This window comes from Choloepus didactylus, chromosome 3, assembly GCF_015220235.1.
Source record: "Choloepus didactylus isolate mChoDid1 chromosome 3, mChoDid1.pri, whole genome shotgun sequence".
Lineage (NCBI taxonomy): Eukaryota > Metazoa > Chordata > Mammalia > Pilosa > Megalonychidae > Choloepus > Choloepus didactylus.
The window spans coordinates 74,222,614-74,244,680 of record NC_051309.1 but is presented as its reverse complement, the minus strand read 5'-3'; the positions used below and the strand labels follow the sequence as shown (position 1 = coordinate 74,244,680).

The 22,067-nt window shown below is 35.8% G+C and overlaps 1 protein-coding gene across 3 annotated transcripts in view; it reads left to right on the top strand.

Annotated features, from left to right (window-relative positions):
- The first annotated feature begins 3,537 nt into the window (after window positions 1-3,537).
- The window catches only part of LOC119529489 (sulfotransferase 1E1-like), a 35,352-nt gene continuing 16,822 nt past the window's right edge, over window positions 3,538-22,067 (top strand). The window contains exons 1-4 of one of the 3 annotated variants that reach the window (XM_037829929.1): window positions 3,538-3,695; window positions 7,805-7,966; window positions 13,150-13,272; window positions 16,830-16,927. In XM_037829929.1, coding sequence (XP_037685857.1) covers window positions 7,819-7,966; window positions 13,150-13,272; window positions 16,830-16,927 — 369 coding nt within the window. In that variant the 5' untranslated portion in view covers window positions 3,538-3,695; window positions 7,805-7,818. The remainder of the gene's footprint in view (window positions 3,696-7,804; window positions 7,967-13,149; window positions 13,273-16,829; window positions 16,928-22,067) is intronic. The other 2 variants (XM_037829928.1, XM_037829930.1) reach the window with 2 other exon arrangements.

The following is a 22,067-nucleotide window of genomic DNA, read 5'->3' as shown; positions in this document are numbered from 1 at the left end:
GAGAAAGGATGGTCTTTTCACAAATGGTCTTAGATCAACTATATATCCACATGCAAAAAAGTAAATATAGATACAGAGCTTATACTTGTCACAAAAATTAACTCAAAATGGATCATAAACCTAAATGTAGAGCAAAAAACTATAACACTTCTAAGGATTAAAATAAGGGAAAAGCTAGATGACCTTGGGTTTGATGATGAGTTCTTAGATACAACACCATAAAAGCACGATCCATGAAAGAAAATAAAAAATTGATGTTAGACTTCATTAAGATTAAACACTTCTACTCTGCAATAGACACTGTTTAGAGAATGAAAAGACAAGCCACAGTGTAGGAGAAAATATTGGCAAAATACATATCTGATAAAGGACTTGTATCCAAAATATACAAAGAACTCTTAAAATTCAACAATAAGAAAACAAACAACCCAATTAAAAACGGGTAAAAGATCTTAACAGACACCTCATCAAACATGACATACAGTTGGCAAACAATATATGAGAAATATGTTTCACATCATAGGTCATTAGGAAACTGCAAATTAAAACAAAAATGAGATATCACCTACAAACATATTACAAAGGCCAAAATGAAACAAAAAAACTGACCATATCAAATGCTGCCGAGGATGTAGAGCAACAGGAACACTAGGACTCATTCATTGCTGGTGGGATTGAAAAATGGAATGGCCAGTTTGGAAGAGAGTTTGGCAATTTCTCACAAAGCTAAACACAGTCTTACCACAGTTCCCAGCAACCATGCTACTAGTTATCTCCCAGATGACTTAAAACTATGTTCAATGGTACATGAATGTTTATTGCAGCTTTATTCATAATTGCCAAAAGTTGTCCTTCAATTTGTGAATGGATAAATAAACCATGAAATTTAGTTTCCTCATGTAGATCTTGTACATATTTTGCTAGATTTATATCATTGATCTATGCAATGAGCAATGTAATATTATTCAGCAATAAAAAGAAATGACCTATCAAGTCACAAAAAGACTTAAAAGACAAGGGGGAACCTTAAAAACATATTGTTAAGTGAAAGAAGCCAGTCTCAAAGGGTTATATACTGTATTATCATAACTATATGACATTTTAGAAAAGGCAAAACTACAGAGCCATTGGCTGCTGGAGCTTTAAGGGTAAAGGATAGCAGGAATGAATAGGTGGATCACAGCATTGTTTTAGAAAAAAGAAAACTATATGACACCTTAATGGTGGATACATGTTATTATGCATTTGTCAAATCACATAGAACTGCACAACACAAATAGTGAAAGTTCTGTAACTATGAATCTTAGCTAATAATAATGTGTTGATATTGGTTCTTCATTTGTAACAAATGTACCACACTAATGCAAGATATTAAAGGGGAAACTGTGTGTGCATGAGTGTGTGTGGGGGGGACATATGGAAACTCTTTGTACTAACTGCTCAGTGTTTCTCTAAACTGATGTTTCTCTAAACTCTTGTAAAAATTAGTCTTTTAAATATGCTTAATCACACTGTCATTTATTATTCCCTTATCAATAGTGAAATCTTGTCATTTGTAGTACAGACACTAAGATCCCAGAACTAGAGTCAAAGGAAGCAAGTGTATGATGCATAAAAAAAGAAGATGCTCACTGAAAATGTTTTAATTGTTTTGGGGTATGATTGCAGTCTAACAGCTGATCTGTTCAATTCTGAAAAGTTAAGATCAAGGTTTAAAAGACCAGGTGCTTATCTGGGATTTTTTTTTTTTTTTTTTTTTTTTGGTCTGGATTAAGTAGGGGGGGGGGAGGTTAAACCTTTGACTCAAACATTTTGTTTTTTCCCTGTGGACCAATAGCTCATCAGGAAGGATGACGTGGGGGTAGCTGTTTTATCTACTGTTTGATGTTTATCAGCAAAGTGAATCCTCATTATTTGGAAGATTTTCCAAGGCTAACTATGTTTTGAACTTCTGTACTTGCCAGAATCACATAATTTAGAAACATTAATAACATTCCTCTTGAAATTGCTTGTATGTGAAAGATAGCAAGACTGCACAACGATTAAACCCACTCACATTAGCTTGTGCGCATCTTTTTGGTTGAAAGATTCTTTTTGCTGAATAATAAATGAAGTCTCACAAATCCCTATCATGAAAAATAATAATAATAGGTTTTTAAAATAATGACACTATGCCACAGGGTTAAAAATTATGGTCCATATTAAGTTTGTACATTTAATAAAAGATGTTTTAAACACACATTTTATTTTAACTCAAGTGAATTGACAGACTGCATAAAATCAAATAATATCCAAACCTAAATTTGAGCCCCTGGTTATTCCTGCTTTATTTTGATTTTCTATCATGAAAAGCTCCACATCTCAGAAACTACTTAACTCTTCCTTGTACTTTGGGTATGGCTGGATATTGTTGCCTTCTATAAGTAACAACAATTATTCTCCTAACTTCGTATCTTTCTTGTCAAATCAGCTGCTTTCCTTCAGTAAATATATATTCAACGCCTAGCCTACCAGATGCCCAGCAGTGTACTAATCACGGAGAAATATCCTGTCTTCAAGCCACAGTCTAGAACAAATAAACTTATAATTATAGCATAGTGTATTAACTGTTTGATGGGAGCACTGAGAAAGACACCTAACATGATCTTGCAAGAATCAGGGACAGCTTCTCAAAGGAAGTTCTATCTAATTAAAATTCAGAGACAAGTGAGAACTAGTAACCTGACTATGCTGGGTTGGAGGTATTGTTGGGGATAGAGGGGTGCAAGCCAAAGGGAATTTTCTCAGCTGAAAACAGAGCATGTGCCTACACATGAAGAAGAAAGAAGTGGAGGGTTTATGGGTTCCACAAAACTTTGGCTTTTATTTTTCTCATTCCCTTGTTTAAATACCAACAGTGTCTGAAAATTTACATTACGCCATTAAGCACATAAATAGGAGCAGAAAGAAGTGAAACAACCCAAAGATGAGTGATGTTCGTATTCTTTCTTTAGCTGTTCTCAGCTTTTTGCTTTTCAAGGCTGTGAAAGAATTAAAAGGCAAATATTTTAGATAGAAATTGTTCCCAATTGACTTGTCAGGACATAACCAAGTCCTACAAAGTCTTCTTTGGCAGTTCTCAGTAAAATGAGTTACATCTCTAGATCTGGGGTCCTTGCCACACCCTTTCACTTCCTTCTTTCCTCTCACTCCTCTAGCAAGTTTATTATTTTGGAGGCCAACCCCGTCTATGCCATAATTCATCAGCAAGTGAGTTATGGATCCTCCTTTACCAATCTCTTTCGAGTTTTGCTCCAGGCCCCTTCTCCCTCCCCTTTCTCTTCACTTCTTCACCCTTCTTCTCCCTAACCCCCTGATGACTTTGGCAAATTTAGGAATTTGACTATGAGCCAAAGAATGAAAAATAATAGCAGAGGCTTTCCGTATCTCTGTATGAATAAGCATGACTCTGTGTGACTAGCTGAATTTGCATGTTTCAATTCGTATCTGTTACTCCATTGCATCATAGCCTTCATAGAGCCCAGTCCCACAAACTAATCTCCACCTCCTTTTATGGCATTCAGAATAAAAACACAACGAAAACATTACAAATGCATAAGTCGTTCTTATCTTTTTCAGTAGCCTAAGACCTGTGTGGAGATTTGAAGAGAACTAAACTTGATCATTCTGATTCTTTCACAAGATCATCTGGCCAGGTTGTATTTTTATTATTATTGGTATTACTCTTTAGATTTTAAATATAGAAAATATAGAATGTGAATTATATATCATAAAGCTGATAAAATATAGAGAAAATAAATTCTTTAATAATATTTTTGGTTAATAATGTAATGAAATTAAACCTTTTTAAAAATCATTTATATATCACTAAGAAGAATATATTACATTTTATAGCACTTTACTGTTTGTTGCTTTAACATGAAACTACAGTATTATAGCTACCTTGTAAGTCCTATACACTTGACATGTTCTCCATTTTCCTGATGAGGGCATAAAACAAGATGAGTAGGAATAGGTAGAGATGAGACTGCTTTCTAGTCTGGTGTTCGCTCCTGTAAAACATAGCAGAAGCCATGTCTTAGTATTAGGAGCTTTGCCAATTTTATTGTGATCTTTAAGCAATCGAGTCCAGATAAATACAAGGGAAGTCCAAAGTTCTTGGCAAATCTTTGACAGGTAGGTAACCAACAGGGCATTGCCTTTTAATTTTGTTTTACCATAATATAAGAATCCATAGTAGAAGCTAGAAAGCCCAGAGAGACTTGATCTAACAATTAAATTTAGCAGCTATTTCTGAGCATCGACTTTGGGAAAAACACAGTGCTGGGGTTTGGGATAGAACAATGTACAAAAAGATAGACTCTGCTCTCAGACACTTTACCCAACACAGGCTCTTCATTAGCATCATGAAAGTCGTCATGATTTTTCCACTGACATGCTTTCAAAGCAAGCTTGTGAATAAGAGTTCTGTTTGCACATACTGGAAATGTTAATAAAAAGAATGCACAAGGAAAAGGGGTGGTTTATGTAAATTCAGGGCATGAGTGCAGAAGAATGCAGACTATAAGTGATAGTGGTAGAAATATGGGTAACAGAAAATAATTAGGAAATTTATATTATATTAAATCATAACAAATTGATATTTTGTGAATCATATATATGAATATCAGCAAAATTCATACAATTCAAGGTAATGTATAGATGCATATATATATACACACACACATACATATGGGCAAAAAGAGAATTTTATCTGGATAATAATTGTCAAAAATTGTACTAGTTGAAGCAAAGACAAAGAATTAGCTATTATTTATAGAATGGTTCAGGGAGGATATGTGCAGTTAAACTGCCAATTCATTTTTTTCTTCAACATTTATAGATATGTTAACACTTAGATCTTTACTCAGAATCATTCCATGTTTCTGTGAATTCCTTTTTATAAAGGGAAAAATAATTAAATTGATTTTATATTACTTTCTACTACATACTTGCAGGACAGATTTATCTATAGGCTTAAGATCATATTTTTTTCCCCAGTGAATATCTGTCCTTGTACATCTGGCTTGGTATAAGAAAAATTATCTCTTAGATTCACAACTTCATTGAAATCTACATAAATCAGAGTTTGTAACTCATGCCGTGTATTTAAAAAAAGGACAAATATATTATCTCATTTTTTTCTGAGACATATATATTTTTACATAAAATACATTTATATACTCTAGAATTATACTACACATACCATCTTGAAGCACACTTTATTCAATTAACAATGTGTTGTTTCTTTGGCAATGAATACTCCTTCTCAGTATCATGGTACATAACAGAAGCATCACAACATCTTCCCTATTTTTCCATGTTTTTGCTGTTTATAATGTTTTGGTATAATAAGGAATCCTGTGATGAATATCACTAACACATATATTTGCACAGCTCTGATTATTTTTCAAAGAGAGCTTCCTAGAAGTGGAGCTTCTGGATCTAAGAACACTCTTAAACCTTTTTCATTTTATTAATTTTTTCTTATTAAGGGAATTATACATTTACAAAACAATCATGCAGAAAACACAGAGTGCCCATATACCTTCCCTGCCCCCCCCATTAATAGCACTTTGCATTAGTGTGGTAACTTTGTTACAATTGATGAAAAAATTTTATAATTGTAGTATTAACTATAGCCCATAGTTTACATTAGAGGTCCCTGTGTTGTACAGTCCTAATGTTGTTGTTTTTAAATTTTTATTCTAGTAACATATGTACAAACCAAAATTTCCTCTTTGAGACGCATTCAAATATATAATTTGGTGGTGTTAATTACATTGACAAAGTTGGGCTGCCATCACCAACATCTATTAGCAAAGCTTTTCTATAATACCAAACAGAAATTCCGTACCAATTAAACATTAGCAGCCTAAATCTATAACAATCATATTTGATATCATACCAATTTACCTTCAATACATACACATACACTGTTCTATGCCTTTCTGTTCCCCACCATTTTGTTGTATTTGTTACAAATTATATGTTTGTACATTGTATTTCCCATATCACAGATTAATCACTACTTTTTGTGCATTTGCATTTTAGTACCTGTAAGAAGCAAGATGTGAAATTACATACCAAAACTTATGTTACAATAACATAGGCCTTTATAATTACCCAAATGATTACCTCTACTAGAAGTCTTTATTTCTTTAGGGCACTTCAATCCTCTGCCCAGTATACTTTCCATCCAGTCTAAAGAACTCCCATTAGTGTTACTTGTAGGACAGGTCTCTTATGGTGACAAACTCCCTCAGCTTTTGTTTATTTTGGAATGTCTTAGTCTCTCCTTCATTTTTGAAAGACAGTATGGCTAGATATAAAAGTCTTTATCGGCAATTATTTTCTTTTAGCATTTTAAATATTTCATCCCACTGCCTTCTTGCCCCATGGTTTCTGATGAGAAATCAGCACTTAATTTTATTGGGATTCCCTTGTTCATAACACGTTGCTTTTCTCTTGCAGTTTTCAGAACTCTCTCCTTGTCCTTGGCATTCCAATAGTTTAGTCAAACTATATGTTTGGGTGTGGTTGTCTTTAAGTTCATCCTGTTGAGTTTGTTGGTCTTTTTGACTGTGTATATTTACATCTTTAGTTATATTTTGAATATTTTCTACCATTATTTCTTTAAATGTTCCTTCTTTTCTTTTCTTTCTTTCTATTCCTTCTTAGATTCCCATGATGCACATATCAATAAGCTTGATGGTGTCCCACAGATCTCTTAGGCTCTGTTCACTTTTTTCATTCTTTTTTCTTTTGGTTCCTCAGTCTGAAGAATCATTTCCATTTTCTTGTTTTCAGGCTCACTAATTCTGTCTGTTTGCATTCATCTAGTGATATGACAAAGATTTTCTTTAGTGCCAGAAGCTAACAAAAACAAACAAACCAAAGCAAAAAAAACCTTCCAGTCTTTGCAAATTGGTTCTGTATTGGCTAGTGCTCTCTTTTATAGTTTAGCCTCTACAGAGAAGATCAACTAGAGATGAAAGTGAAGTATAGTGTCCTCTGTTTTTTCTGAGCCCTGGACTTGTGCAGACTCCTGGCCTTAGGAATTCCATTCTTTGCAGAAATTTTGATGCCTTCTCTATTCCCTATGAAATAGTTTCCTCCCCTTCCCTGGTGCTTTGTTGTATGTCTTAAAGTAGGTAATCCTTTGCCCCTGGGCAATTTTACTTTATTGTTTCTTAAACTGCTTTAGCTATCTGCAAGCTGCTTCTGCCTGCAGGCAAATTCTGGAAAGATAAGCCAGTGACAAGTTTCCTGATTCAGTCTTTCTGGCTGCCACCCAATTGATTGGCACCTAAATACTGGTGTCCCATTATGTGCATAAGGATTACTCTGCTCCCTCTGGACCAAGGTCAGGGTCACATAATGGGAGTACAGCCTGGCTTTACACCACACTGGGGAAGGGGTGGAGAAGGGGCTAACAAGGGCACTGTGAGAACTTTTTTGATTTGGCTTTTACACAGTTAGTGCAATCCTTTAACTCTTTTCTTGACTTCGGATAAGATAGATTTTCCAGTTTTTGCTCGTAGTTGAAAGATTCTAAGTGGGAAAATGCACCCTAGAGCACTTTATGTAGCCCTCTTGGTCAACCAGAACACTCTGATTTTCCAAATACCAAGTGCCTTTACCCACTATGCTCAGTAACTGGAAGTGTTAGATACCTAGGAAGACCTTAATACACATAATTAGTATTGATGTTAAAATGTTTTACAGTACATGCAACATGGTAAACTTACCTTTTTTCTTTCAGTGCTCCAATCTGTGATGGATTCTTCCAGTTATGACTATTCTGAAAACTTTAGTATAGTCCATGGCATGATAATGTATAAAGAATTTGCCAAATATTGGGATGATGTGGAAGCATTCCAGGCCAGACCAGATGATCTTGTCATTGCCACCTATCCCAGATCGGGTAAGTCTCCTGGATATATTGGGGTTGTTCTTTTTTCATCTAGAAATGATAAACCTGTCTTGAATAATAAATATAAGCATTTCATTTCTTACACACGCCAACTAATTCCACATATTAAATAAGGTCAGATGTAGTAGTTTTGATATATACATAGAAAAGCATCATATTATGGGTCTATTCTGTGACCACAATCTGTACCTATATCCAGAACAGTACCTTGACAAATTGATATTGTGGGCCACAATAGAAACTATGTAATATTGATAGATGAATACAGAACCATAACTAAAATGTAAAACAACATTCAAACTGCAAACTTTATTTACCTTATGTCATTAATGTCATCTTTTTTTTAATTTTGAAATAAATTCAAAGTTACATGAATAGTTGCAAAAACAATACTAGCCCCATACACAGAATTCCATCATACCCTGACCCCCCTCCCCCAATAGCTCAATCCACCAACTTTAACATGCTCTCACATCACTATTTCTTTCCCTCCCTATCTATCATCCATCATCTATTGCTCTGTCTTCTGAACATATGAGAGTTAGCTGCACACATCCTTGAACATACACTATAATTCACGTATGTACTTCCCATGAACAAGAACATTCTTTTATGTAATTCCATTAAGTGCAGCTAAGAAGTATAAGAGATTCAACAATGATACAATGCTTACATTCTATATTTCCTTTTCCTTGTCTCAACTGTGTCCCTTCGAGCCACCTGTCCTCCACCCTCTAATCCCATCCAAGTTCATCCTTAGCATTCAATTGTCGTCTAGTTAGACTGTCTTTTTATTTTTTTCTTTTTTCAATTGTGGAAACATATATACAGCCTAAATCTTCCCATTCCACCCCCTCCCTAGCCTTCCATTAGTGGGATTAATCACATTTAGAATGATGTTATGCTTTTTCCCACCATCCATTACTAGAAATTTCCCTTCACCTCAAACAGCAACCGTACAAAATTCCTTTCTTAACTCCCCATTGCCCCTTCCCCCATTTCTCTTAACCCAAACTCTACTTTTCATCTCTATGGTTATATTCTCTGATAATTTCTTTGTGTTTACTATGGGGCTTAAAATTAACCTCTTAAATCCATATCAATCTTGTTTTTCTTTGATACCACCTTCACTTCAATAGGGCACATAAACTATGTTCCTATACTCCTTCATTCCCCCACCTTTATATAGTTGTCTAAAATTACATATTTTACATTGAATTCAAAACCACTGATTTGTCCTTAGAGTTTGTGTATTTTTTATCATGTAGGAAGTAAATAGTGGAGTTATAGTTCAAAAATTATTGACTTCTATTTGTATTCCATTGTGTTTGGAGAATGTTCTTTGAGTATATTCAATTTTTTTTTTTTTAATTTCTTGAGGCTTGTTTTATGTCCCAGCTTATGGTCCTTTCTGAACAAAGATCTGTGATCACTAGAGAAAAATGAGTGTCCTGGTGATTTGGGATGTAAGGTACTATATATGTCTGTTAAAATTCTCTATATCTCTTTCTCCTTTCTTTGTCTTTCTGTTGGTAGGGCTTCCTTTAGAATCTGAAGTAGGGCAGGTCTTTTATTGGCAAAGTCTCTCAGCATTTGTTTGTCTGTGAAAAATTTAAGCTCTCCCTCAAATTTGAAGGAGAGTTTTGCTGGATAAAGTATTCTTGGCTGGAAATTTTTCTCTCTCAGAATTTTAAATATGTCATGCCACTGCCTTCTCGCCTCCATAGTGGCTGCTGAGTAGTCACTACTTAGTCTTATGTTGTTCCCTTTGTATGTGGTGAATTGCTTTTCTCTTGCTGCTTTCACAACTTGCTCCTTCTCTTCAGTATTTGACAGTCTGAACAGAATATGTCTTGGGGTGGGTTTATTTGGATTTATTCTATTTGGAGTTCGCTGGGCATTTATGCTTTGTGTGTTTATATTGTGTAGAAGGTTTGGGAAGTTTTCCCCAACAATTTCTTTGAATACTCTTTCTAGACCTTTGCCCTTCTCTTCCCCTTCTGGGACACCAATGAGTCTTAAGTTTGGATGTTTTATTTTATCTATCGTATCCCTGAGATCCATTTTGATTTTTTTGATTTTTTTCTCCATTCTTTCTTTTGTTCTTTCATTTTCTGTTCTGTGGATTTCTAGGACACTGAGATGTTGTTCAGCTTCCTCTAGTCTTGTATTGTGAATATCCAGAGTCTTTTTAATTTGGCCAACAGTTTCTTTTATTTCCATAAGATCTTCTATATTTTTTATTTACTCTTGCAATGTCTTCTTTATGCTCTTCTAGGGTCTCCTTTATGGCACTTATAACCTGGGCCATGTCCTCTTGATGTCCTTTAAATCCTTTGCCATGTTTTTGTTCTTCGATTGTAGTTCTTTGATTAATTGTGTGAGGTATAATGTTTCTTCTGAAATCTTGATTTGTGTGTTTGGAGCTGGATTCTCCATATTGTCTGTTTTTATCATATGCATTAAGATTTTCTGTTGTTTTTGGCCTCTTGGCATTTGTTTTGCTTGATAGGTTTCTTTCAAGTTGTATCAAAAAAAAAGGATATCGATCTAATTTTTCAGAGACTGTTTGGTGACGTACACTTTCTTTAACTAACCAGTAGATGGCATCTGTGAGTCACCTATATCCCTCAAGTCAGTTCTCAACCTTTTTTCCATGGAGTGTGGGGAAATGATTCTTGTGGGTTCAGTTGGAGAACTCCGTTTGGGTGTGTTTCTGGAGCCGTCCGCCCTGAATGTGGGGCGTGTGTACAGGTGGCCAGGGAGGAAGGGCAGTTCTACTGTTCAAATCTCCCAGGTTCCAGGAGATTCAAGGCTGCCGCAAGAGTCTAAGCCTTCATTTCAGTTCAGCCCCAGGCCCTCTCTCTCTTGCTGTCCCACAAACCACTGGACTTGGCATAGCGCCCCTTGGTTCTCTGAGCAGTTCCCCCCTCCCAGCCGCGATCCTCCCTCAGCCGAGGGAATGCTGTGCTATGTCATCAGTGTGTGCCGTCCCTCAAGGGAAGCCCTGGGCCGCTGGGCTGGGCCGTGGGGCTCTCAGCTCATTTCAGAATGCAGAATGTCTGAGGCTGTCTTTACTGCAGTGCCTTGTGGGCTGAGAACAGCTGAAGTTTTCTCCACAGAGAGAGAGTGAGGGACAGAAAAACTCCCAGGTTCACCCATCAGCCAGAGATAGCACCCGATTCTCTGGGCTCCCTATCCTGAGACAGACATGTCCCCCGTTTCTCCCAAGCTCAGTTGTCACCAAAAGCCTCTGTCTGCATGTTGAGGATTCGCTGTCTGTATTGAGCAGTTAATATTAAAACCTCACTTGGAGCTGGGCTGAGAGAGTGCACGGCGCAGCTTCTGTGAGGGAGGGACTCTCGGCTCTAGGTTCTCGGCTCTCAGCACAGGTCCGCAGTATTACTTACAGATTTTATGCTGTGATCTCGAGCATTCCTCCCAATTCATGTCAGTGGATGTTGAGTGTACAGTCACGTTTGTCTCCCTGCTGTTATTCCAGGTTATTCACTGGTTTTTTGTTCATTTATGAATTGTTCTGGGGGAGACTAAGTCTTCCACTTCTTTCTATGCAGCCATCTTCCCAGAATCCTCTAATGTCATCTTTGCATATACAAAATATAAATAGTTTTCACCAATTATTTTAAAAAACTCTTTTAGCTAATCTGCTCCTCTTTAAATCTAGCCACAAAACTCCATTGTTAAGGAACACCTTTTTTTTTCCCCTATGATTATTTCAGCTTTCAATCATAATTCTGGAGTCATACAATCACAAACATTTAAAAATTAGAAAGGTCCAATCCAGACTTCTCTATTTGCTTCCATTGAGCATTTAAAAATAAATATATCAAACACTAAACAATTTTCTTTGGCTGACTCTAAAACTCAAATATTCCACTTCTCTTTCCTGTTTGTACCAATTACAGCACTATACCAGTAATCTCAACAGGAAAGCTGGAGTCATTCCAGATTCAATTCCTCTTGATTTTTCATCTCTGAAATCCAGTGAATCAAAATATTTTGCCCATTCAGTCTTGTAGATACCTCTTACAGTCAGCCTCTTAAAGGGTCTTGGCTTCCCTTTCATTGGTCCCTTGCTCCTTTGCCATATTTATTCTCCACTAGAAGAATTCTTCAAAAACTCAGCTCTGATCATCTTGCTCTCTTGGTTAACCTATGTCAATTCTTTTCCATAACTTTTAAAATTCATTAGCATGAACCACAAGGCTTGATATCTGTTTGCCTCTGTGGCTTCATTCCCACACATCTCTTAAGGCAGACTCTTTGTTTGAGGCTTTATATGATTTATTTCCAATTATTTTTCTCACCACTATACAATTCTTAAGTATCCTGGCTTTGAGAAAGAAAGAAAGAAAGGAAGGAAGGAAGGAAGAAAGCAAGAAGAGAAGAAAAGAAAAGAAAGGAAGAATTCTTCTACCTGGTGGCACCCTTCCTATCTCATGTAACTGGTGAATTTATGACAGTAATTTGTTAAGGTTCACCTCAGTTATCAGGCTGCCTTGGAGGCATTTTCTTGCCAAAGAGTCAGAGCAGCAGGAGCAGTAGCAATAGAATGAGTTATATGTTCCTCTTTCATAGTCCTTGAAATCCCTGTGTCCACCTATATTATAACATCTGAAGAAAAAAGAAGTGTTGAAATCATTGAATATTGTATAGAACTCTTCAAAGGCCCTTTTATCCCCTTATGACAGAAGATATTGAATTATTTTTTATTTCCTCTGAACCAGGATGCAACCAGAGCTGTAACAGTCTCTCAGTAAAGTTTGAGTTGAAAGCATGCTTCAGTGCATCATCTGTTTATTCAAGTCTCCTTATCTTTAAATGTAAAAATTGAAGTCCAAAATTGCCAATAGGCTTAAAATAAGTCATAACTCACCATGGAAAAATTTGTATTCCTCCCCAAACTGTGTATTAATGCAATATTTATACTTATATATTGAGACTGTTTTTTAAGTCCTATAAGAGTAAATATTAGAGAAAATGTTTATTGAGTTTTGTGACTTTTCCAACACTTTCAAATAACATTGTGTCTTTACCTACAAATAACATTCCATTTGTACCTTATTGCTTTATCTATCTATAATCCCAGCACTCCCTTAGTAATCTTGCATGGTTGGTGGGAGAGTCATGTTAGGTCTGCTTCATTTTTACAGGCACAACCTGGGTTAGTGAAATTATAGACATGATCTATAAAGAGGGTGATGTGGAGAAGTGCAAAGATGCTATTTTTAATCGAATACCTTACCTGGAAAGCAGATCAGAAGGCCCAATGAATGGTAATGTTCAAGTTGACTTTTTAAAACATTTATCAGCAAATTTGTAGGTTTACGGAAGAACCATGAAGAAAATATGGAGTTCCCTTTCTACCACCACCACACACACAAACACAGGCAATTTTCTCTATTATTAACACTTCACATTAGTATGATAAATTTGTTACAATTGAAATAATATTACTAAAATTATACTATGAATTATAGTCTATAGTTTATGTTAAGGTTCACTTTCTTGTACAGTCTTATGTTGGTTTGTTTTTAAATTTTTATTGTAGTAACATACACAAACTAAGCTTTCCCCTTTTAGAAAGCTTCAATATATACTTCAGTGGTGTTGATTACATTCATTATGTTTTGCAATCATCCACCATCAATTGCCAAAATTTTTCCATCACTTTAAACAGATGCTCTGTACAAATTAAGCATAACTTCTTATTCCCTACCCCCACTCAGACACCAGCAACCTGTATTCTAGTTTCTGACTTTATGAATTTGCTTAGTCTAGTAATTTTCTTATCAGTGATATCTTACAACATTTGTCTTTTTGTGTCTGGCTTATGTCATTAAACAAGATGTCTCCAATGTTCATCCATGTTGTCACATGTATCAGTACTTCATTCCTTTTTATGGCTGAATAATATTTCATTGTATGTATATTCCACATTTTGTTTATCCATTTGTCTGCTGAAGGACGCTTGGCTAGCTTCCATCTTCTGACAACTGAGCATAGTATTGTTATGAAGATTGTGTGTATGTATGTTTTTGAGTCCCTGCTTTATATTCTTTGGGTTATATACCTAAAAGTGGCATTGCCAGGTCATACGGCAATTCAATGCTTAATTTTGAGGAACCACCAAACTGTTTTCCAAAGGGGATGCACCATTTTACATTCCTACCAATAATGAAGGAGTATCCCTCTTCCTCCAAATCCTCTTAATGCTTGTTATTTTCTGTTTTCTTTTGTTTCTTAAATGTTAGCCCTTCTGTTGGGTGTGAAATTTTATCTCATTGTGGTTTTGAGTTGCATTTTCCTAATGGCTAGTGATGTCGACCATCTTTTCATATACTTTTTGGCCATTTGCATATCTTCTTTGGACAAATGTCTATTCAAGTCTTTTTGCCCATTTTTAAATTAGGTTGTTTGTTTTTTTGTTGATTTTCTAGGATTTCTTTATAAATTTTGGACATTAAACCCTTATCAGATATGTGGTTTCCAAAATTTTCTCCCATTTTGTGGATTATCTTCTTTAATATTTTAAAGTGTTAACTCGGGTATTTTGTCCCTCAGCTATACATTCCTTAAGATTGTATCCATCTATTGATATGACAGAGATTTCCTTGAATGCTAAGAAGTAACAAAAAGAAACAAATCAATGTAAAAAACACTATTCACAGTCTTTGCAAGTTGGCTCTGCATTGGCTGGTGTTCACCTTAAGAGTTTAGCTCTCCTGTCAAGAAGATCATCCCAAGGCACAGGTGAAGTTCATAGTCATTTCTATCTTCTCTGAGCCTGCATCTTGTCATGGGCTGTGCTCACTCTTAGGAATTACCCTAAAAATTAGGAATTCCAATATTCCCTTTACTCCCTGTGAAATAGACTTACCCCACTTCCTGGATACTCTCTTGTATTTCTTAAATCAGGTGATCTTTTGCTCCAGGGCTCTTTGATTTAATTGTTTCTTAAATTACTTTAGCTGTGTGCAAGCTGCTTCTGCTTGTAGGGAAAGTTCTGGGAGGGTGAGACAGAGACATGCTTCCTGTTTCAGTCTTTCTGGCTACCACCAAAAAAATTGGAACTACTATACCCCAGCATGCACATAGGGATTACTCTTCTCCCCTGGAATGCAGCAGGCTCCTTGTTGGGTTGGAAGAGTCGTCAACAAGGGCACCAGGAGCTTCTGTGACCATTTTTAAAGCAGTGTTTTCTTGATTTAGCTCTTTCCCAGTTACTGCAAACTTAAACTGTTCTGGAGTTTTCAGAAAGAATTCTTTGCCAGTTTTGCTGGTTGTTCAAAGATTTTGTGGGGATATGGCACCCTGGAGCATTGCGTGCTGTCATATTTGCCAGTCAGATATTCTCAAGTTGATTTCAAAAGCTATATGCATGCATTTTAAGGGATGGTATTCTAGCTTGCTAATGCTGCCAGAATGCAAAACACCAGAAATGGATTGGCTTTTATAAAAGGGGGTCTATTTGGTTACACAGTTACAGTCTTAAGGCCATAAAGTGTCCAAAGTAACACATCAACAATTGAGTACCTTCACTGAAGGATGGCCAATGGTGTCTGGAAAACCTGTGTTAGCTGGGAAGGCACATGGCTGGTGTCTGCTCTGAAGTTCTGGTTTCAAAATGGCTTTCTCCCAGGATGTTCCTCTCTAGGCTTCAGCTCCTCAAAAATGTCACTGTCAGTTGCTCTTGGGGCATTTGGCTTCTCTTAGCTTCTCTGGAGCAAGAGTCTGCTTTCAAAGGCTGTCTCCAAAATGTCTGTGCAAGCTGAAGCTCCTCTCTCAGTTCCTGTGCACTCTTCAAAGTGTCCCTCTTGGCGTAGCAAACTAGCTCCTTCTGTCTGAGCTTATATGGTACTCCAGTAATTTAATTCAGACCCACCCTGAATGGGTGGGTCAACACCTCCATGGAAATTATCCAACTAAAGGTCTTGTCCACAGTTGATTGAATCACATCTCCAAGGAAACACCCAAAGGATTCCAAAATCTGATCAACACTAATATGTCTGCCACACAAGATTACATCAAAGATAGTGGCGTTTAGGGGGACATAATACATTCAAACTGGCACAGGTGGATATAGAGAATGTAACAAATAAATTTTCAGAAAGGATGGCAATTAGAATTATGTCTTCTACATAGAAAAGCATGCAAATTTAAATTTAAATTTTGACAGGGTTTATACTGTAACACATGTTTGTAGTAGCTTGAATAAGGGCAGTTCCTTTATATCATCAGTGAAGCCAAGTGATGTGTGCATATTTATCTTTCTATAAGCTAAACCTAGTAATCCTTTAGGCACTGGGAAAATAGCCATAAATTTTTATGAATAGATGAAAAAATATTTATCACAGGTTATTTTTGAATTGTGAAACTTTGGAAATAACCTATAAGTTAATTAATTAAAAATCATTAAATGTGGTACAATAACATTATGAAATCTTTAAAAATGTAGGATGTTTTATGTGTTGTGGCATGGTAGTTTGCGTATAATATGTTGAAGAAAAAACATATATAAAAAATACCATCTGTATTATGGTGCCTGTATTTGTGAGTCTGGGTATAAACATATATATGAAAGATTGTTTAATAAAATTTTAATGTCAATAAGGTTTTTTCCAGTGGGGAAATGTTAATTAATATCATTTTTTTCCTATAATTTCCTGTATCTATACTTTTTTCATATTAAGTATCCATTGTTATTATAAACACAATGTAAAAGTCACTTCCTTTTTAAAAATAAGTATATAAATTCATTTAAATTATAAAAACATATGAATTACATATTTATAGTTTTGATGTTGTCTGACACTTATTTTTATTTAATCAGGAGTAAAACAATTAAAAGAGATGTCATCCCCTAGAATACTGAAGACTCATCTGTCCTCTGAACATCTTCCTATCTCATTTTGGGAAAAGAACTGCAAGGTAACTAGAGTCAAGCATTCCTAGAACTTCATTCAACTAAAAGAAATTTTAAAATGGTTGAGTCATGTATCACTCTAACTGCTTCTTATATATATTTGTTTAGGTATTCTTTCCTTAAATCTGTAAGCATTTAAAAAATGTGGATTATCATCACTATTGCCAGAGAAACTAGATTGCATTTCCAAATGCAGTCACCACTTATCGGAGGTGATTCTAAAGAAATCAGTCAATCTTTCTAAGACTCAGTTTCCTCATCTGTAAAGAATGGATAATAATAACATTTTCTTCATAATATCATTGTTATAAGGATTAAATGAAATAATGCTTGACATAATGCCTACAATATTGTAACAACCCAATCAATGGTAGCTACTTTTGCATTTGTTATCATTACTGACTGTATTGAATACCCTCTTTTTTGCAAAATATTGTGTTTGATGTTGTGATGCATGCAAAGGAACTAGGCAAGGATAAACCAGATAAGGATTTTAACTTAAGTAGCTTATACTACAGTAGAGAAGATAAGATATGGATATACATAACTATAATAATTTTTGTTCATGTATAAAATAATTATTTATTGAATGCATATCATATACCAGGGCTATAACAATTAACAATTCACATGTAATCCTTGTCTGTATGGACACATAAACCATGGAGGAAAGGACAAGTAAGCAGACAGTGAAGAAGTCATCACAGGTCAAGTAATAGCAGAGCTCTACAAGAAAAGGAGAGGGGGCAGGGAAGTCATTTAGAAGCAAGTAACATCTAGGCTGATACTTGAAGGATGCATAGGCATTAGTCTATCCAACACTAGAGGCACCACCAGGATGGAGATGAAACTAGTTAAGTTTGGCTGGAATGTTAACTATATATACTGATAGCATGAGTGAAGGGAGATAGCTAAAGATTCATTAAAAGAGACATTGGAAGTCAAGTTAAGTTTGGACTCTATTTTGATGCTAATGAGGTTTGTAGACATGTTAAACCAATAAACAACATAATTTTTGCTTTTTGTTGTTGTTGTTGTACCCAAGAGTTTTCTTCTTGCATTAGGTCACACTGTGACATATATTAAATATATGAGATCTTAAAGTACTACATACAGTCATCACTAACACAAAAAGGAGATTTATTATGAAACATCTTGTTCTGGTTTGCTGATGCTGCTGGGATACAAAACACCACAAATGGATCTGCTTTTATGAAGGGGCTTTATTTGGTAAGAAAGTTACAGTGTTAAGGCCATAAAATGTCCAAGGTAGGTCATCAACTATTGGATACCTTCACTGGAGGATGGCCAATGGTGTCTAGAAAACCTCTGTTAGCTGGAAAGGCATGTGGCTGGTGTCTGCTCCAAAGTTCTGTTTTCAAAATGGCTTTCTCCCAGGACATTCCTCTCTAGGCTGCAGTTCCTCAAAAATGTCACTCTCAGTTGCTCTTGGGGTGTTTGTCCTCTCTTAGCTTCTCTGGAGAAAGAGTCAGCTTTCAATGGCCATCTTCAAACTGTCTCTCATCTGCAGCTACTCTCTCAGCTTCTGTGCATTCTGCAAAGTGACCCCCTTGGCTGTAGCAAGCTGGCTCCTTCTGTCTGAGCTTATATAGTGCTTCAGTAATTTAATTCAGACCCACCCTGAGTGGGCAGGGCAACACCTCCATGGAAATTATCCAACGAAAGGTCTTGTCCACAGTTGATTGAATTACATCTCCATGGAAACACCCAAAGGATTCCAAAATCTAATCAACACTAATATGTCTGCCCACACAGGATTGCATCAAAGATAATGGCATTTAGGGGGACATAATACATTCAAACTGGCACACATCTCATTTTGCACTCTAGTACTACGTGGCATATTTGATATTTTCTAAATATCCATGGACCCAAATTGCAAAGATTCTAGCTTTTATTTTACCATAAGTAATTCTAGGTAGGCTATAAACATTCTGCAAAAAGTATTCTATACATAAGGACTCTCTCACTGGTAAATGCCACTTATGTATCTGCCAGGAGGTATGCCATTGTCTTTTTATCAAGAATATGACCAGGTCACTTTTTCCTTTAGAAGATTGATTGTGGGCTTGATCTTAACCCTTTCCTTCTCAAATGAAAATGGATAGTATATATTTATTTGTCTTTTAATGGTCTGTCTTTTAAAAATTGCATATCATCTGAAAGGTCATCAAAGGGTAGGAGATAGTTGGATGGATTCATGTTTGGAATATTGCCGAGATGATTCCCTGAAAGACAAGAAGACAGATGGATTGAGGATACTGGTAAAAGTGTGTTTTGAAGGGTAGACAAGAATGAGATAAAGAAAAGGTGACAACAAAAAGAGCAAGCTAATAGATAAGGGAAAGAATCTAGACTAATGGATTTGAGGCCTTGGTATAGTGTAGAAGAGGTGTATTGGGAGTAACTGAGGGGAAGGAGGGAGAAGCAACTCTCTTGGAAGAAAGCGCCATGCTCCAGGATAAGGCTTTTGGAAATGAAACTTTAGAATGATGGTACATTTCAGGAACTAGATAGAAAATTGTTGGCTGAAGTGAAATAGAGGTAATGATCAATGAGTATAAGAAACTGGAGAATCAGATGGATCATACATGCAGATACTGAAAACAAATAAAATGATGGCAAGATTTGTAAGGAAGAGTAATACTGTGGCAGGTATTCAAGTCCTATTAAAGCACAAGTGTGACAACTGGGCTGGGAATGGCACATTGAGAGAGATGTGGGAGTAGTTGAGTATCACAGGAACAGGTGTCTTTCCAGTGTAAGATACTTAAATGGATTATGATCCCAAATGAATTGTGGGCAAACTAGCAACTTTGACTTGAGAGAGCTGCAGGGAAAGTAGAACTTCAAGAAAGAGCTAGATTTCCCTTAAAGGTAGGAACAGAAAGAGTATGCACAGTGAAAAGTGTGGAGCATTTAATAGGATCCGTCAAAAGAGAGGTAAGATAAACCAATTAGAGCTTAGGGGAAAGAGAGATGATCACTATTTTTTCCCTTTAGGAGAATTTTAAACAGCCTGAGGAAGAACCTGGAGCCTGGCTTTAAAATGTAAATAGTATTTTTAGATGCAGAGAACATAGGGGAAAGAGAATAGTATGAAGATGGGCACAATGTAAAAATATTGATGCAAATTCATTGATACAGTGGCAAAGAGTGCCATTAAGCTAATATATGAAAAGCATTTAGAAGAGTTGGTATAAATAATAAGGGAGAAGTTCAATGTCTAATGATAGCTTTGCTAAGAAAAGAAAGTTCTTTTCTTTAGAGAAGTTGTGGGTTTACAGGAAAATCATACATAAAATACAGGATTCCCATATTGTGTTTTAGTATAAACAACTTGCATTGGTGTGGTACATTTGTTACAATTGATGAAAGCACATTTTTATAGTTGTATTATTACCTACAGTCTCTGGTACGATTTAGGGTTCACTGTCTATGTTGTGCAGTTCCATGATTTTTTTTTTAGTTTTCATTTTAGTACAATACATACAACCTAACATTTCTCCTTTTAACCATATTCAGATAGATATTTTAGTGCTATTAATTATGTTAACATTGTTGGGCTACCATCACACCACACATTACCGAAACATACCCATCCTTCCAAATAGGACCTCTGTCCATTTTAAGCCTTAACTTCCTAATCCTTGGCCCCAGCCCATCCCCCAGTAATCTATAGTCTAGATTCTGAGTCTATGAGTTTGCTTATTCTAATTGTTTCAAATCAGTGAGATCATAAAATATTTGCCCTTTTTTATCTGACTTATTTCACTCAACATGATGTCTTAAGGTTTGTCCATGTTTTTGCATGCATCAGAACTTCATTCCTTTTTATGCCTGAATAATATTCCATTGCATGTATACATCACGTATTGTTATCCATTCATCAGTTGATGGATACTTCGGTGGCTCCCACCTTTTGGCAATTGTGATTAATGCCACTATGAACATTGATGTGCAAATATCTGTTCAAGTCCCTGTTTTCAATTCTTTGGGGTATGTACCTAGAAGTGGGATTGCTGGGTCATATGGTAATTCTATAATTAATTTTTGGAAGAACTGCCAAACTCTTTTCCACAGTGGCTGCACCATTTTGCATTTCCACCAACAATGAATGATTGTTCCTATTTCTCCATGTCCTTTCCAACACTTGTAATTTACTTCTTTTTTTTTAATAGTGGCTATTCTTGTGAGTCTGAAATGGTACGTAATTGTGATTTTGATTTGCATTTCTCTTATGGCTAATGATGTTGAGCATCTTTTCATATGCTCTTTGGCCATTTGTATATCTTCTTTGGATAAATGTCTATTCAACTCTTCTGCCCATTTTTAAATTGGGCTGTTTGTGTTTTTGTTGTTGAATTGAAGGATTTCTTGACATATTCTGGATATTAAACCTTTATTGGATATGTGGTTTCCAGTATTTTCTCCCATTGTGAGAATTGTTATTTTACTTTCATGATAAAGTCCTTTAGGTTTGTTTTAATGTTGATGATGTCCCATTTGTCTATTTTTTCTTTTGTTTCTTGTGCTTTGGGTTTAAAGTCTAAGGAACCATTGCCTAAACTAGGTCCTGAAGATCTGAAGATGCTTCCATATGCTTTCTTCTGAATTTAATAGTTCTGGCTCTCATATTTATGCCTTTGATCTATTTTGAGTTAATTTTTGTATATGGTGTGAGATAGGCATTCTCTTTCATTGTGTGCAAATGGAGATCCAATTTTCCTAGCTCCATTTATCAAAGAGAGTATTCTTTATCGATTGACTAATCTTTGCCCCCTTGTCAAAAATTAGTTGTCCACAAATATGAGGGTTGATTTCTGAGCTATTAATTCAATTCCATTGGTCTATATGTCTGACCTTGTGACAAGACCATGCTGTTTTAATTGTTGTGGCTTTGTAATGGGTTTTATGATTGGGAGGTGTGTGTCCTCCAACTTTTTTCTTCTTTTTCAAGATGTCTTTGGCTATTTGGGGCCCCTTACCCTTCCATATAAATTTGATGATTGGCTTTTTCATTTCTGTAAAGAAGGTTGCTGGGATTTTTATTGGGATAGTGTTGAATTTGTGCATTGCTTTGGGTAGAATTGACATCTTAATGATATTCTTTCAATCCATGAA